The 18,860-nt window shown below is 40.7% G+C and overlaps 1 protein-coding gene across 3 annotated transcripts in view; it reads left to right on the forward strand.

Moving 5' to 3' along the window:
- Nucleotides 1-18,860, forward strand: part of LOC139746250 (mitochondrial ribosome-associated GTPase 1) — a 73,587-nt gene that overhangs the window by 13,873 nt on the left and 40,854 nt on the right. For all 3 annotated transcript variants that reach the window (XR_011712118.1, XM_071657256.1, XM_071657257.1), the window contains exons 2-3: nucleotides 9,885-10,039; nucleotides 18,251-18,346. Coding sequence is in view for 2 of the 3 variants with exons in the window: in XM_071657256.1 (XP_071513357.1) it covers nucleotides 9,885-10,039; nucleotides 18,251-18,346 (251 nt within the window). In the remaining variant the exon portion in view is untranslated. The remainder of the gene's footprint in view (nucleotides 1-9,884; nucleotides 10,040-18,250; nucleotides 18,347-18,860) is intronic.

The following is an 18,860-nucleotide window of genomic DNA, read 5'->3' on the forward strand; positions in this document are numbered from 1 at the left end:
AGGCATATGATGGAGTTGTTAGAGTTGCTCTGTGGAAGGTCTTAAGAATATATTGTGTGGGAGGCAAGTTGCTAGAAGCAGTGAAAAGTTTTATCGAAGATGTAAGGCATGTGTACAAGTAGGAAGAGAGGAAAGTGATTGGTTTTCAGTGATTGTTGGTTTGCAGCAGGGGTGTGTGATGTCTCCATGGTTGGTTAATTTGTTTATGGACGGGGTTGTTAGGGAGGTAAATGCAAGAGTTTTGGAGAGAGGGGCAAGTATGCAGTATGCTGTGGGAATGTTGAAAAATGTGTGGAAAGCGAGAACATTCTCTCGGAAAGCAAAAATGGGTATGTTTGAAGGAATAGTGGTTCTGACAATGTTTTATTGTTGCGAGGTGTGGGCTATAGATAGAGTTGTGTAGAGGAGGGTGGATGTCTTGGAAATGAGATGTTTGTGGACAATATGTAGTGTGAGGTGGTTTGATCGAGTAAGTAATGAAAGGGTAAGAGAGATGTGTGGTAATAAAGAGAGTGTGGTTGAGTGAGCAGAAGAGGGTGTATTGAAATGGTTTGGTCACACGGAGAGAATGAGTGAGGAAAGGTCGACAAAGAGGATATATGTGTCAGAGTTGGAGGAAACGAGAAGTGGGAGACCAAATTAGAGGTGGAAGGATAGAGTGAAAAGGATTTTGAGTGATCGGGGCCTGAACATGCAGGAGGGTGAAAGGCATGCATGGAATAGAGTGAATTGGAATGATGTGGTATACTGGGGTCGACGTGCTGTCAATGGATTGAACCAGGGCATGTGAAGTGTCTGGGGTAAATCGTGGAAAGTTTTGTGGGGCCTGGATGTGGAAAGGGAACAATTGTGAACAAGTGTGAACAAATGTGGCCTTTGTTGTCTTTTCCTAGTGCTATCTCACACGCATGCTGGGGGAGGGGGTTGTCATTTCATTTGTGGCGGGATGGCAACGTGAATGAATAAAGGCAGCAAGTATGAATTACGTACATGTGTATGTATGTATATGTCCATGTATGCATATATATTTATACGTTGAAATGTACAGATATGTGCGTGTGTGGACGTGCGTGTATGTACATGTGTATGTGGGTGGGTTGGGCCATTCGAAACTTTCGTATGTTTCCTTGGGCTACCTCACTAATGCGGGAGACAGTGACAAAGTATAATAGATAAATATAGATATGTTTATTATACTTTGTCGCTGTCTCTCGCGTTAGCGAGGTAGCGCAAGGAAACAGACGAAAGAAAGGCCCAACCCACCCACATACACGTGTATATACATACACGCCCACATACGCACATATTTATACCTATACATTTCAACGTATACATACATATACATACACAGACATATACATATATACACATGTACATATTCATACTTGCTGCCTTCATCCATTCCCATAGCCACTCCGCCACACATGAAATGGCACCCCCCCTCCCCCATGCGCGTGCAATGTAGCACTATGAAAGGACAACACAGACCACATTCATTCACACTCAGTCTCTAGCTGTCATGTGTAATGCACCAAAACCACAGTTCCCTTTCCACATCCAGGCCCAACAAAACTCTCCATGGTTTACCCGAGACGCTTTACATTCCCTGGTTCAATCCATTGACAGCACGTCGACCCTGTTATACCACATCATTCCAATTCACTCTATTCCTTGCACACCTCTCACCCTCCCATATGTTGAGGCACCGATCGCTCAAAATCTTTTTCACTCCATCCTTCCACCTCCAATTTCCACCTCTCCCACTTCTTGTTCCCTCTGCCTCTGACACATATATCCTCTTTGTCGACCTTTCCTCATTCATTTTCTTCATATGTCCAGACCATTTCAACACTCCCTCTTCTGCTTTCTCAACCACACTCTTTTTATTTCCACACATCTCTCTCACCCTTTCATCACTGACTCTATCAAAACACCTCTCACCATATATTGTCCTCAAACATTTGATTTCCAACACATCCACCCTCATCCGCACAACCCTGTCTATAGCCCATGCCTTGCAATCATATAACATTGTTGCAACTACCATTACTTTGAACATAAACATTTTTACTCTGGGATAAGATTCTCTCCACACGTTCTTCATCGCTCCCAGAAACTTTGGAGTCTCCCCCTTCCTTTGACTCATTTCTGCTTCCATAGTTCCATTCACTGTCAAGTTCACTTCCAGATATATATCTAAAACACTTTTTTCAATTTTCTCCATTCAAACTTACCTCTACCCTGCTGAACCTAAAAACTTTGCTTTTATTCACATTTACTCTCAACTTTCTCCTTTCACATACTCTTCCCAACTCAATCATCAACTTCTGCAGTTTCTCACTCGAATCAGCCTCCAGTGCTGTATCATCAGCAAACAACAACTGACTCGCTTTCCAGGCCCTCACAAAATCCAATAGACTGCATACTCACCTCTCTCTCCAAGACTTGCATTTACCTCCCTCACCACCCCATCCATAAACAAATTAATCAACAGGGATGACATCATACACCCCTGCCACAGACCAACCTTCACTGGGAACCACTCACTCTCCTCTCTTCCTACTCGTATGCATGCCTTACACCCTTGATAAAATCTTCTGCTTCTAGCTGCTTACTTATCATACCATATATTCTTGAGACCTTCCACAAAGCATCTCTATCAACCCTATCATATTCCCTCTCTAAATCCATAAATGCCACTTACAAATTCATGTGTTTTTCTAAGTATTTCTCTCACATATTCTTCAAAGCAAACTCCTGACCTATGCATCCTCTACTACCTCTGAAACCACACTGCTCCTTCCCAGTTTGGTGATCTGTACATGCCTTCACCCTCTCATTCAATACCTTCCCATACAATTTATCAGGTATACTCAAGAGACTTGTTCCCCTGTATTTTGAACACTCACCTTTATCCCCTTTGCCTTTACACATGCATTCTGCCAATCCTCAGGTACTTAACCATAATCCATACATACACTGAATATCCTTACTAACCAATCAACAACACAGTCACCCACTTTCTTCACAAAGTCAACTACAATACCATCCATTCTTGCTGCCTTGCTGCATTTCATCTTCCATAAGGCTTTCATCACCTCTTGTCTCTTCACCAAACCACTCTCCATGACTCTCTCACTTCGTATACCACCCCAGCCTAAACATCCTACATCTGCCATTCTATTATCAAACGCATTCAACAATCCTTCAAAATACTTGCTCCATCTCCTCCTCACTCTGTCACTACCTGTTATTACCTTCCCATTTGCCCCCTTCACTGATGTTCCCATTTATTCTCTTGTCTTTCACACAGTTCCCATTTGTTCTCTTGTCTTACACACAGTTCCCATTTGTTCTCTTGTTTTTTACACATTATTCATTTCCTTCTAAAACATCTTTTTATTCTCCCTAAAGTTTAATTATACTCTCTCACCCCAACTCTCATTTGTCCACTTTTTCAACCCCTGCACCTTCCTCTTGACTTCCTACTGCTTTCTCTTATACATCTCCCAATCATTTGCACTTTTTCCTTGTAATTACTGTCCGAATGCCTCTCTTTTCTTTTTCACAAGCACCTTCTTCATGTAACCACTCACTACCCTTTCTAATCTGCCCACCCCTAACCTTTTGCATGCCACAAGGATCTCTTGAACATGTGGTTACTGCTTTCCTAAATACCTTTCATTCCTCATCACTTCCCTTACATCACTTGCTCTCACCTTTTGCCATTCTTTGCTCAATCTCTACTGGTATTTCTTCACACAAGTCTCCTTTCCAAGATCACTTATTCTCACCACTTTCAAGTAAGGATGCAGGGGTAGAACCACCCCAGATGGGTGAGCAGGAATCCATACAAGAATGAATCAATTCTATGTGTAGATGGGGCAACTGTTGAGAAGAAAAAAAGTTTCAACATCTAAACAGGACATCCAGTTTCTTAGTGGCAGACTTAGCTATTCCTGTAATGTGGGTTGTCCAAGTGAATATTACAGTAATACTAAGTATGTTCATAGAGGCAAGAGTTAGAATTACAGAACTGTCAAAGGAGAGACAAGAGTTTTGAGAAGTGTTGGATAGAGATGGGTAGAAACAGGAGCTTGGGGGCTCTAAACTTCACAAGATTTCATCTACCCCACTGAGATATCTATCAAAGTCTGAGTTAATTGAGGAAACTGTGTCAAGACAAGATGGAGATCAAGTGAGAGAAGGAGCAGAATTGAAGGATGTGGTCGAGCGAGAAGAGGTGGAGCAGAATTGAATGATGTGGATGAATGCAGTGTTGAGGTATCAGCATATGAGTGCATTTGATTGTTTGTGGAGGAGAGGAAATTGTTGAAAAAAAAGGAGAGAAAGTGTAGGGGACAAGGCAGAACCTTGAGGGACACCGCTGTTGATGGAGAAAGGAGAGAGGCTGATCCATCAACAACCACAGAGATAGATTGGTTGGAATGGAAGCTAGATATGAAGGAGCAAAGTGAGGGAGGGAAACCAGAAGAGGGGAGCTTAGAAATGAGACCCTGATGCCACACCCTGTCAAAAGCTTTGGATGTTTCAGAATGTTTCAGAGATGATGACTAGACAGTAGTAAGATAGGAAAGAATATCACCAGTGGATCTTGTCTCACAGAAGCCTTACTGGTGATCAAAGAGAAGACTATGAGTTTTGAGTTGTCGAAGGATATGGGAGTTGAGGAGGGATTCAAATACTTTGGAAAGGATAGATGTCAAAGCAGTAGGATGATAGTTAGAGGGGCCAGAAATGTCATCCTCCTTGGGGATGGGATGAATCAGTGCTTACTTCCAAGGAGAAGGAAAAGTTTTGGTTTTTTAAACAGAAATGGAATGGACAAGCAAGCACAGGTGCAAGTTCAAAGGCACACTCTTTCAGTGCATGGGGTTGGATGCCATCAGGACCATAAGCTTTGTGTCCAGAGAGAGGCTTTTTCTGGAAAATCCAAAGAGAGATTGTAGGGAGGGGCATAAGATTAGTAAGAAGAACATTAGGGGATGAAGGAATGTTCGAGTCACCCAAATTGGAGTTGAGGAGAAACGAGAAGCAAAGAGAGTTGCTTTGTCTGCAGAAGAGACAGCTATGATACCATGAGATAGAGTGACAGAAGTTTTTAGAGATGCTCGTAACTAAAGATTAGAAAGAACTATCAGTTGTGAGGCATGGGCTATAGATAGGGTTGTGAGAGAAGGTTGACAGAGAGTATATATGTCAGAAGTGGCTGGAAAAAGGAGAACCAGGAGACCAAGTTGGAGATGGAAGGATGGAGTGGAAAAGATATTGAGTGATTTGGGCCTAAACGTGCAGGAGGATGAAAGGCGTGCATAGGATAGAGTTAATTTGAATGATGTGGTATACAGGGGTTGATGTGCTGTCAGATGACTGAACCAGGGTGTGTGAAGCATCAAGGATAAACCATGGGAAGGTCTGTGGGACCTGGATATGGACAGGGAACTATGGTTTCATTACATTGCACATGACACCTAGAGAATGGATGTGAGTGGATGCAGCCTTTCTTCATCTGTTCCTAGCTACCTCATTAACACGGGAAATGTTGATCAAGTATGAAAAATATAATTAGATATGTGAAATTATATTTTTTATTTCTTTCATTCTTGTTTGCCATTTCTCTAGTTAATGAGGTGTCACCAGGAACCATTAAATAAGCTTCATGTGCTCACATTCATTCTCTAGCTATCTTGTGTAATGCATCGAAACCACAGCCACCTTTGCACAACCAGGCTGCACATACATTCCTATTGTTTCCCCTCACAGCTTCACATGCCTTGGTTCAGTACATTGACAGCATATCACCTCTGTATACTAGATTGTCCCATTACTCTATCTTGGGCATGCTTTTCACTCTCTTGCATGTTTAAGCCCCCAGGCACTCAAATTTTTTTCATTCCATCCTTCCATATCCAGTTCCACCCTCTTGTCCCCTCCACATCTGATGCATATATCCTCTTTGTCAGCCTCTCTTCTCATTTTCTTTCTATGTTCATACCTTTTTTGGCACACCCTCTTCATCTTTCTTAACCATATTCTTCTCATTACCACATCTTATTACCGTATCTGTCTCTTACTCTGTCATTACTTAGTCAACCCGCCTTCACACCACACATTGTTCTTAAACGTTTCATTTTCAGACCATGCACCCTCTAAATGCATTTACATCCTTAGCCTATGCCTTGCAAACATACAACATTGATAGGAGTACTTTATCTTCAAACATGTTCATTTTTGCTCTCCCAGTTAGCAACCTTTCTTTCCACACACTCCTCGATGCTCCCAAAACCTTCACCCCCAGGTATCTCAAGCACCCAACTTTCTCCTTTAAAGTCATTTCCCAACTAATCTCTTTCTTTGCATTGCTAAATCTAATAACCTTGCTTTTATTCACATTTATTCTCATCTTTCTCATTTCACACAATTTTCAAAGTGCGACACCAACTTCTGCTGTTTCTCACTTGAGTCTGCCATCAGCATTGTCATAAGCTAACAACAGCAACTTACTTTCTGTCCCCCGCCTCCCTTTTTTTGTTTTACAAACTGAATACCTGCCCATCTCTCCAAGATCCTTGCATTTATCTCCATCACAACTCCATTCATAAACAGATTAAGCAGTCATGGTGACATCACACCCCTTCTGCAGACCCACCTTCACCTGGAATCACTCAACCTTCTCTGTACTTATTTGTTCACATGCCTCATTCTCTTGATAAAAACTCCTCTGCCTGTAAAAGCTTCCATCCCACACCATGTATTTGTAACATCTACTAGAAATCTTCTCTATCACCTGTCACATGTTTCCTCCAGATCCATAATGCAACAGACAAATCCTGTTTCTGTTCCCACACACATTCTCTAATGTAAAGATGATCCATACATCTTCTGTCACTCCAGACACCATGTTGTTCCTCCCCAGTATAATGTCCAGTGCATACTACTACCCTCACAGTCACCACTCTCCCATACAACCTTCCAGGCACACTCAACAAACCTATACCTCAGTAATTTAAATACTCTACTGTGTCCCCCTTGCCTTTGTACAATGGCACTATACAGGCATTTTGCCTATCCTCAGACACCTCACCTTGTTCCATACCAGCATTGAAAATCCTAAATAACCAATCAACAACACTCACTCAAGTCTCCCTTTCTTGAGAAATTTAACTGCAGTACCATCCACTCATGCAACCTTGCCACATTTCATCTTACATAAGGCTTTCCCCACCTTGTCTCTCTTCACCAATCCACTTACCATGACTCTAACTTTGCATACCTCCCCAACCAAAACAACCTACATCTGCCTCCCTATCATCAAATACATTAAACAATTCTTTAAGACTTAATTCAATTCTTTACCTTATCACTGCCTGTTGCTACTACCTCATTTACCTCCTCCACTGATGCTCCCATTTGTTCACTTTTTTTTGCCCACTGTTATCCATCTTCCAAAATATCTTATTCTCCCTTAAGTTTGCTGATACACCCCCTCCCAACATATGTCTGAGTTCCGTTCTGACCAACCGGTCGGATCTCGAAATGGGCATAAGGCAGAAGTATGTCAGCATGGCATGTAGAATTTGCATACCTGTACAACATTCATTTATCCTATTCAATTTCTATCATGATTGTCTCATTTTTTGTTCACCAGCTTTATTAGATGATTCTTTAGTATCATTTTACCTTTTATTTAAGATTCTGTAGTTCATATTTCATGATTTTTATTTTCTGATTTATATATTTCTTTTGGTCATATGTATGGCTTATCATAAATTGCATAAGTTGTAAGTAGGGGAGAGCTTGTACTCTAGTTCTCATTTGCCCTCTTATTCAGCCCTTGCACCTTCCTCGACCTCCTGTCAATTTCTCTTTTACATCACCCAGTCATTTGTATTACTTCCTGTACGTACTGCCCATTACCCGTCTTTTCTCTTTCTCTTATGAACTGTACCCTCATTCATTTTCCTAAGACTTTATTCGCAATCTGCAAACTCTGAGCTGTTAGGCAACCAGAAGTAAGTAGGTCAATGATGTCATCTCCATGGTGGTCTCTTATTCTCCTAAGGTGGGCCAGAAATGAACAGGCTGCTGCTTCCTTGTTGGGTGGTTAGCAACAGGCAGGAAACCATTGTTTTCTCACCAGGAAGACAGGATAATATGGTTCTTACCTTGATTTTCCTAGATTTTTTTTTTTTTTTTTTTTTTGCTTTGTCGCTGTCTCCCGCGTTTGCGAGGTAGCACAAGGAAACAGACGAAAGAAATGGCCCAACCCACCCCCATACACATGTATATACATACGTCTACACACGCAAATATAAATACCTACACAGCTTTCCATGGTTTACCCCAGACGCTTCACATGCCTTGATTCAATCCACTGACAGCACGTCAACCCCGGTATACCACATCGCTCCAATTCACTCTATTCCTTGCCCTCCTTTCACCCTCCTGCATGTTCAGGCCCCGATCACACAAAATCTTTTTCACTCCATCTTTCCACCTCCAATTTGGTCTCCCTCTTCTCCTCGTTCCCTCCACCTCCGACACATATATCCTCTTGGTCAATCTTGCCTCACTCATTCTCTCCATGTGCCCAAACCATTTCAAAACACCCTCTTCTGCTCTCTTAACCACACTCTTTTTATTTCCACACATCTCTCTTACCCTTACGTTACTTACTCGATCAAACCACCTCACACCACACATTGTCCTCAAACATCTCATTTCCAGCACATCCATCCTCCTTCGCACAACTTTATCCATAGCCCACGCCTCGCAACCATACAACATTGTTGGAACCACTATTCCTTCAAACATACCCATTTTTGCTTTCTGAGATAATGTTCTCAACTTCCACACATTCTTCAAGGCTCCCAGAATTTTCGCCCCCTCCCCCACCCTATGATACACTTCCGCTTCCATGGTTCCATCCGCTGCCAGATCCACTCCCAGATATCTAAAACACTTCACTTCCTCCAGTTTTTCTCCATTCAAACTCACCTCCCAATTGACTTGACCCTCAACCCTACTGTACCTAATAACCTTGCTCTTATTCACATTTACTCTTAACTTTCTTCTTTCACACACTTTACCAAACTCAGTCACCAGCTTCTGCAGTTTCTCACATGAATCAGCCACCAGCTCAGGACACCATCTTAGAGACATGAGTTTTTTCAATTTTCAATACCCATGATTTTACAGGCTGTTGTGGATGAAGAATAGAAAGTGAGGAAAAATTTTCGTGATGGAAAAAGAGATGAGAAAGGAGAAATGTTAGTAAAGGATATTATACTTAAGGTATATGAACTTGTGAATGGATGATGGACAAGAAGTCATTTTTGTAATATATCAACAATGAATGGAAGGAAAAGTGAGATGTGTGCATGTAAAGAGGCAAAAATAAAAGGATTTTAAAATTTGCTGTAAGGGCAATGAGTGAAGGAGGTTCTGCATGGATGGACCACCAAGTTTTTTTAGTGGAAAATGGTTTCTGCATGATCCTCAAAACTATATAATATAGTGGGCATTGGTGTCAGATTTTGATTATATTTAGAACTGAATTATAGTTTATCATTCAACGGTAATATTTTTTGTTGTCTAATGTATAGAATGCTCTCAACATATAGTTTACTAAGGGGGACATACATTGCTGAAATTTTCATCTTACACATGATCTTTTGCTGTATATTAAGGTAATTTTTTATTCTCTGAGTTGAGTTAGGGCAAAGATTATTGTAGAAGTGTCCATGTCATGGAAAGATGTTCAAATTTGATTATTTTTCACATTCAAAAGATGTAAGTGAATTTTTTTTTTTTTTTGCTGCATTTTTATGACATTTTAAGATAAAAGTTTCCTCTTCTTTCAGGTGTGTGAACACCCTAAAGTTTATTTGTTAGACACTCCTGGTGTGATGGCACCAAAGATCGGGAATACAGAGATAGGACTCAAGCTAGCGTTAGTTGCCACCATCAAAGATCATCTAGTAGGGGAAGACATGATTGCTGATTACCTTTTGTATAGGTAAGATGATACAGTAAGATAGGGGAGGAAATAAAGATTTTTTTGGGGGGGAATTAGAATTGATGAAAATTTAAATGAGAATAACAAGCTGCAGTGCACTTTTGCAATTTCAAGTTGCTCAGGATTCAAACTTTCCTGAATTCTAGGATTTCCCTTTTTTGTTTTATTTAGTACTTCTCAAAAAATGGCACCAGCAGTTGCTATTTTCATGAAATATTTGAAGAATTGTGCATTACAGAATTCTCTCTCAAAGTCCAAGAGGCAGAATGAATGAATGCAGAACTCCCACTGTACACTTCACCATTAGGTGAGAATAAGCAGTTACTAGACAAGCAGAAAGAGAGACAGGCTGACAGAAGTCAGAGAGAGAAATGAACAGAGAAACACGGATAAACAGAATTGTTATCTGCCAAATTTTATTAAGTAAGAGGCTGTCTTCTCGGTTACATTTCCTTATCCAGTTTACAAGCATCCAGTCTCTAACATTTTTACATCTTAGTGAGTTTTAATGTGAGACAAGGATTTCAGCGTTTATGAAATGGCTTCTCATTATATCTATTTACATGCTTAATTGATTTATGAAGTGAGACCATGTTTATATATCATTATATAATACATATGACAACAGCTAGAAAGTGGATGCAGCCTCTCTTCATCTTTTTCTGGTACTACCTCACTAACGCAGGAAAATGCAGTCAAGTATGAAAAGAAAAAATTATTACAGCCAATTCTTTTTGACATGATAGTTATGTTTGTAGAAAATAGCTGGTTATACGAAAACATGTTTTATTGATTGATGATGTATGGGAAAACAGGATTATGTTCCAGAGATGATGACTAACATAAAAGATTATGAGTAAATGGAGAAATCAGTTGCTCAGGAAGTGCCATCAACATTAGTGTATTGTGAAATAATTTTTAATAGTTCTTACCTTAGATTTTACTATGAATTAAAGGGTTGCTGAAGATGAAGATCCAGGTGATGGTTGGAACTGTAGTTAGCATATTCAGAAAGATCAAGGAAATGAATTGGTGTTGGCATTGTCGTGTATCATTAACATTCATGATCAGTTTTGTTATGTGAATGATAAGGTAAATTGGATTTTCCACAAATTTTTTCTATGCATGTCTTTCTAGTAGGTTTTCTTGCATTGCATGAAATAATAATTACAGAAAACCCTCAATTTAATAGACTATAAGGGGGAGGGGGTGTAAGTTAATGCCGAAAGTCCGTTAAATCAAGTGTAACTTATTTCTGTGCCACATTTAAGTTCACACTTTCTTTTAACACCTTTATCATTGTAGGGTTTAGTGTGTGGTAGGATAGTTGGGCAGCAGGCACCTGGCAGCATGGGAACACTCACCGTGCAGTTGGAGGCAGAAGTCAGACTGAGAGAGAGGTGATGACATCCCTCTCCTACACTTCTTACATGGCGCAGTGAGTTGGAATCGAACCTACATGGGAAAATTCCAGGTTATTACAAGGCTGCTCACCTTCTTCAGGAGATGGGGTGCACCAAAGGAAATAGACTTGGACATGGAACCAGTCTAGACAGCGAGGAGATGGGAGCTCTCTGCAAAAAATGGGGAATCATGGCCTGCATCTCCGCAGCCCACTTTTCCAAGTCCAAGAGATGTGCTGAAGCAGCTGTAAAGGCAGCCAAACAGGTGTTGAGGGGCAACACGAGTGTTGAAGGTAGCCTGCACAGCAGCAAAGTGACCAAGGCTATGCTCTGATATCTCAACATCCCCTTAAGATAGGGGAATAAGTCATCTTTGCAGCTGGTAGCAGGAAGACAGTTGCAAAATGATGTCCTGGTGCCCCTGCAACAGTATTTAATAAACTGGTGATAGAGAGCTGCTTTGTGAAACAGGGAGCGGGCCAGAGCAGAGAGTCAGGCTCTTGTGCAGGGCAGGTCCAGCAGATGACGCCGTTACACTGCCCCAGCTGTCCGTAGGCACCCCTGTCTGCGTGCAGGACATCACTTCGAAGGTGTAGGACAAGTCAGGCATGGTAGTGGTGGTGAAGGAGCTGAGACAATACTCAATGAAGCTGGACAGCAGTGGCCTCCTGTCTTTAGGAAACTGATGTCACCTACACCAATCCCCACGACACCCATAGGTCAAGTGTCTCCAGCAGTGGCTTCATCCCCTAGTTGTGGCGACACCCAGCCTCAGGTCACGGTGCTCTCACCATGTGAGACACTGCCCCACAAACTTGCAAGATCATGTCTGTGGTTGCTTCCATGAAGAGTGAACACACTAATTTATGTCATTTTTGTTCTGCTTGCATGTAGAGGAAGTGTATTGTTGTTGAGCAGTGATGTGTGGCTTGTCAAAGCTCAATTTCATTCTCTTTTTTGTTGTTTTCTTGTTTTTAGTTTTGTTTTTGTTTATTTTTTTCATACTTATTCACCATTTCCTGCATTACCAAGGTAGTGTTAAGACAGAGGACTGAGCCTTAGAGGGAATGTCCTCACTTGGCCCCCCTTCTCTTTTCCTTCTTTTGGAAAATAAAAAATTGGAGGGGAGGATTTCCAGCCCCCTGTTCCCTCTCCCTTTAGTTGCCTTCTGTGACAAGCAGGAAATATGTGGAAAGTAACAAAATGTCACATTTAGTTAACAAAATCACATGAGGAGGGTGTATGGTTTGGTGTGTGGTACGATAGTTAGGTGGCGGGCACCTGACAGCGTAGAAATGCTCCCTGGGCATTTGGAGGCAGGAGCCAGACAGGTCGAGATGATGACACCCCTCTCCTGTGAAAGGATACTTCTTTATAGTAAAGTGAGGGTGGACTACCTGCTTTCATTGCACCTCTTACGATCACTTGATGCTATTTTGAATTGTAAGGATTGCAACTTTATATAATGCATAAAGTCACAGTTCTGAAATGACAGGAACACTCTGTATACAACCTGACCACACGATAGCTTGAGACATGCAAACTCAGACCGAACCAGATTGAGTCTACCCCATTTTTTCAAAAAGAAGTGCGATATGAAATGCACATATTGTGGCGTTTGAGATTTTTAATTTTTTTTTTGATTACTATTAATTATTGTAGCATATTATTTGTCCATAAAATCTGAAGTCCATTATATTGGGGTCTGTTGAATTGAGGGTATACTGTATTTACCTTAAGGGTTTAAGGCTTAAATCTGGTGAACCATCCTTGAGAATTCTTACACATTGTATCTGTATCTAGTTCATCTTGGAACATCTTGGCCTGCCAGTTTCACATTGGCTCTGAGAAAGCCACCCCCTCACCCTCACACGTACACTAACGAAACCTCTCATATAAAATTTGATCCATATATTGGATATTTACTTGGTGAAAGTTTTACTCTTATTCACTTGAGCAAATCACTATATAGAAAAAATAAGAAAATTTTCTCTGTGTGTTTCTTGATATCATAAATTGTTGAAGTGCTGGCACCAAATTCATCCGTGAGCTTTTTACAGATGTTCATTTCCCAATTTTTTTGTAATGATTGAACCTTATACCCTAGTCTGGAGGACTGCTTACACATCTAGAATAGCTCTTCCTGTACCTCTTTATTAACCAGATTGGAATCAAAAACTTTTCATCTCATTAACTCTTCAGGCATCTCCTTTCTTCAACCATCTCTCTCTGCATGCTGTGATGTTGCTGCTGTTTCCCTTTTCTACAGGTATTATTCTGCCCACTGTTTTCTTCAATTGTCTGCATGTATCCCAGCATTCAATGTGATGTATAAAGGTGGTTGCTGCTTCTCATTTTCTCTGCGGAGACTGGCCTCTTGAGAATTGACCTATATGGTACTTCCTTCTCTCAAACAGTTAAGCTTTGGAACTCTCTACCTCCTTCTGTCTTTTTTTATTTATATAAATTTTATCCTTTTAAGAGTCTGGTCTACAAACACCAGCAGAACCCTGTTAATTTCTGCTTTCTTTTCATGCCAATTACTTTCACCTGAGACAGCCTTGATTGGGATATGTTTTGCCTATGCTATGTCAGTCACAAAAAAAGAAAAGAATGGGATATCCTCTGTATTTTCTTTCTGTTATCACATTTTCCTCTTTATCTCTTATTGTCTACTTTCTTTTATTTTAAAGTGTTTATTTATGATACCTGTCTTAAACTTTACAGTTCTGGCCTTCTTTCCTTCTTATTTTTTTTATCTATAAAGTCATATCCCTGGGGATAGGGGAGAAAGAAGATGGCCCACATATTCCCTGCATGTCATAGAAGGTGATTAAGATGGGTGGGAGTGGGTTGCTGGAAATTCTCCATTCCTGAATTACTTTCCAAAAGAACGAATAGAGCATGGAGCCAAGTTAGGAATTTTCCCTCTATAGCTCTATTAGCATTTTTGTTGCTACCCTGCTCATGTCGGAAATGGAGTGCATATATGAAAAAAAGATTTATTTATACATAATCATTGTTTCCCGCGTCAGCGAGGTAGCATCAGGAAACAGACGAAGAATGGTCCATCCACTCATATACACATATATATACATAAATGCTCACATATGCACATATACATACATGTACTTATCAGCATATACATACATATACATACACAGACACTACATACATACACATGTACATATTCATACTTGCATGCCTTCATTCTTTCCTGTCGCTACCCTGCCCCACAGGAAAACAGCATTGCTATCGCCTGCTTCAGCGAGGTAGCGCCAGGAATACAGACAAAAAAGGTTATGGTCTTCTTTTATTTTTAATTTTATGCTGTATTTGTGGTATCAGTCCTGAACTTTATAGGTATGGACTTCTTTTCCACGTAACTTTTTTCACTCTTGTTAGCCATTTTCTGCATTAACAAGGTAGTACCAGGAACAAAGAAAGGTCTTATTCACTCACATCCATTCTTTATCTGTCATGGATAATGCAATGAAACTACAATCCACTATCCACTACCAGGCCCCACAAACCTTTACATGGATTCCCCTGGCCACTTCATATGCTTTGGTCCAGTCCATTGACAGCATATCATCTTTGTACCAAATTGCTCCACTTCACTCTGTCATGCACATGCCTTCCACCTTCCTTCATGTTCAGGTCGTATTCGCTCAAAATCATTTTAACTTCATCATTCCATCTCCAATTTGGTCTCCCTTCATTTTCCTTGTCCATTCTATTTCTGACACATACATATCCTCTTTCTCAACCTCTCCTCATTCATTCTCTCCATATGTTCAAACCATTTTGGTACAACTTCTTCAGCTTTCTCAGCCACCCTCTTCTTATAACCACCTCTCTCTTACAAATTTATTGCTTACTCGATCAAACCTCCTCACACCACATGTCCTTGAACATTTCATTTTCAATACATCTGCCCTCCTTCTCATATCATCTTTAGTCCATGCCTCACATCCATACAACAACTTAGGGACTACTATACCTTCAAACATACCCATTTTCACCCTTCTAGATAGCAACCTCTCTTTTCAAACATTCCTCATTGCTCCCATAAGCTTTACCCCCTCACAGACCTTATGACTCACCTCTGCTTCCATGTTTCCACTCACTGCCATTTCCACTTCTAGGGATCTGAAACGCTTCATTTCCTCCAAGTTTTCTCCATTCAGACTCACATGTCATTAACCTGTCCCTCCGTCCTGCTAAACCTAATAATGTTGCTTTTATTAACATTTTTTCTTAACCTTCTCCTCTCACACACTCCCAAACTCTGACAACAACTTTTGCAGTCTCTCAGTTGAATCTGTCACCAATGCTGTATTATCAGCAAACAACAACTAACTCACTTTCCAGGCCCCTGACTCCCTACAGACTGCATATTTGCTTCTGTATCTAAAACCCTTGCATTTACCTCCCTCATCATCCCATCAGTAAACAAATTGAACAGTGATGGTGACATCACACGCACACCCCTGCCAGAAACCAACCTTCAATTGAAACCATTCACTCTCATCCCCCTTAACTTGTACACATGCCTTACACCCTTGATAGAAACTTCTTAATGCTTTTAGTAGCATTCCTTTGTAAGACCCCCACAAGGTATTTCTCTCAACCCAATCATATGTTTTCTTCAGATCCTTAAATTTCACATACAAATCATTCTGTTTCTCAAAGTATTTCTCACATATCCATAAAGGAAATGCTCAATCCACACATCTACCACTCCTGAAACCACACTGTTCTGGCCCAATCTGATGCTGAGTACATGGCCTCACCCTCTCAGTCATGTCTCTCCCATACACTTTACCAGATAAACACATCAGATTTATACCTCTGTAGTTTGAACACCTACCTTTGTTCCAATTACCTTTATGCAGTGGCATTATACATGCATTCGTCCAGTCCTCAGGCCCTCACCATTGTCCATTGTACACACTGAAAATCCCAGCTCACTGGCCAAGAACACAGTCACCCCCTTTCTAATGAAATTAGACTGCAGTATCATCCACTCCATCTGCCTTGCTACGTTTCATCGTCCACAAGTCTTTCATGACCTCTTCTCTCTTCACTAAACTTTTCTTCATGACTTTTATTCTGCATACCTCTCTGAGTCTGCCACCTATTGTTAAATACCTTCAACAGTCCTTCTGAATTCTCACTCCATCTCCTCATCTCAACAGTACTTGTTTCCAGTTTCCCATTTGCTCCCCATCATCGATGTCCCAATTTGTTCTCGTATTTTTCGCACATCATATGCTGTATTTTTTATTCCAGTCCCAAGCTTTGCAGTTTTACACTTATGAGGCTCCATCACTTGAACATTCTCTATTATCATACAAAATTTTTAGGTTTATGTATGCTGTATCCTTTAACCATAACCACTCTCATTCTGTTCCGTTCATCCTTCTCTCTTATACTGTAAAAGTACTTCTTTACATCACGTTTCATAAGTTTCTAGCTTAATTTCATTATATGTCCTTTAGTTGCCCTGTTCCTATGTCTCTTGAAGAACTGCTTTCTGTCAACATCATCACTTTATTTTAAAAACTTAAAGGTTGTGATCAGGTCACCCCTCCTTGCTTCAAAGGTTGTGGTCAGGTCACCCCTCACTCCTTTCAAGGTGGGCAGATGTAAAACTTTTAGCTTTTCTTTGTAACTTTTTTCTTTCATACTTGTTTGACAAAGAAAGGCCTCATTTGCTCTCATCCATTCTCTGGCTGTCATGTGTAATGCACTGAGACCACAGTCCCCATCTCCAACCTGGCCCCACAGACATTTCCATGGCTTCCTTTAGCTGCTTCATATGTCTTGGTTCAGCCCATTGACACCATGTTTCCACCCTGTTTATCACATCCCCACAATTTATTCCATCTAGTGCAATTCTTTCACCCTCCTTCATCTTGAGAACCTGAGCATTTGATATGTATTTCTATCCATCTCCAGTTAGCTCTCTTAATTCCCGTACTGTCTTTTTTGCCCTATGGACCCTCTGTTTTAGCTGTTATGTGCTTCTTTAAATGTGATCAAACTTGAGAAGCATATCCTTGTTTTGGCATTATTTAGGATGTGAACAGCTTGCTTAATATTTCCTTATCTGTTAGGAGGTAGGCAGCCAATGACCAGGAAAGTACAGTATATTACCAGTACTACCTGCCTGGGTATTGAGATAGTTAGTGGCAACTGCTTAGTGAGCCATCACTTCAGTGGTTGTCAGGTTAGACTCTTCTGACCCAGATAGCTGTCTTTTCTTTCTCCCTCACCCACACGTGGACTACTGACATTCTGTCCAAAAGCATACAGTCTCTCCATACCGTACTTAACACTTGACAACACTGAACTCACATAGCTCATTCTTTGTAACTAGATTTTTGTGTGACATGCACTATGCACTAGCTTTTCCTTTTGGCAAAATGGTTATAGTAGTTGACAGAAGTAGTAGGTAAGAACATTAGGAAGAAACGTTAGGTAGAAGTAGTAGGTAGGAGCATTAGGCAGAAGAAGCCAGTAGGAACATTAAGAGGGAACCTCTGCATACACTGCATTAGACTTGCCATCGCCCAGTGGCCTGTCAAGGGTGAGGCACTAAAGGCTAGGAAGCGGAACTAGAGTTCACTGGTTTTGGAGACTCTGTTGCCATGACCTCCCCTTTGAGGGAGTTCCAATTGGAACTGGCATCAGAGATACAGATGGATTGATAGAACTTTACAGTTCTGGTAAACTCAGAAGTTTGATTGTAGTGGCTCTCAGTTACAGTCACAACTTTCCTATTCTGTTTGTATTATTACAGGTTGAACTTCCAAGGAAATCATTCCTATGTCAGCTACCTTGGATTAGATGAACCAACTGATGACATTCAGCATCTTCTGGGAAAAGCAGCAGTTAGGTATGAAGTAAGAAACCATTTGAATGCTGTAAAATGCTTTTTTAATGAAATTAGAGTATACATAAAAGTTGAATGATAGTATAATTGAATAGTTTGAAAAAGATATAGGAATGCATTAAGGTGTTTAACATTAATGTGAGTCTTTAGCATTGTTATGGATGGAATGTTATGAGGCATGTCAGCCTTAGTTAGGGAAGGCTTTAGAGTTACTGACTTAAAATAGGTTTGGTGTAGTTGAGGATGTAGTAAAGGGTGATACTAGCGTGGAAGACATGTCAGCCAAAGGCAGGCCAGGCTAGAGATGTACTAATTTAAGATAGGTGTAGTGCAGTGAAGGATGAATTATCATTCTGGTCAGAGATTCTATCAGTACATCAAGACATTGTCTCAAACGCTTCAAGGTGCAGGTGAGAATTGGTGATGTAATTTGAGGCAGATCAGAGGAAATTGTAGGCAGGTATAAGGCTTTTATTTCTAAGCTCAGAGAGAGCCATGAGAAACTAGTTATATTAGG

This window comes from Panulirus ornatus, chromosome 64, assembly GCF_036320965.1.
Source record: "Panulirus ornatus isolate Po-2019 chromosome 64, ASM3632096v1, whole genome shotgun sequence".
In the NCBI taxonomy this organism is placed as follows: domain Eukaryota; kingdom Metazoa; phylum Arthropoda; class Malacostraca; order Decapoda; family Palinuridae; genus Panulirus; species Panulirus ornatus.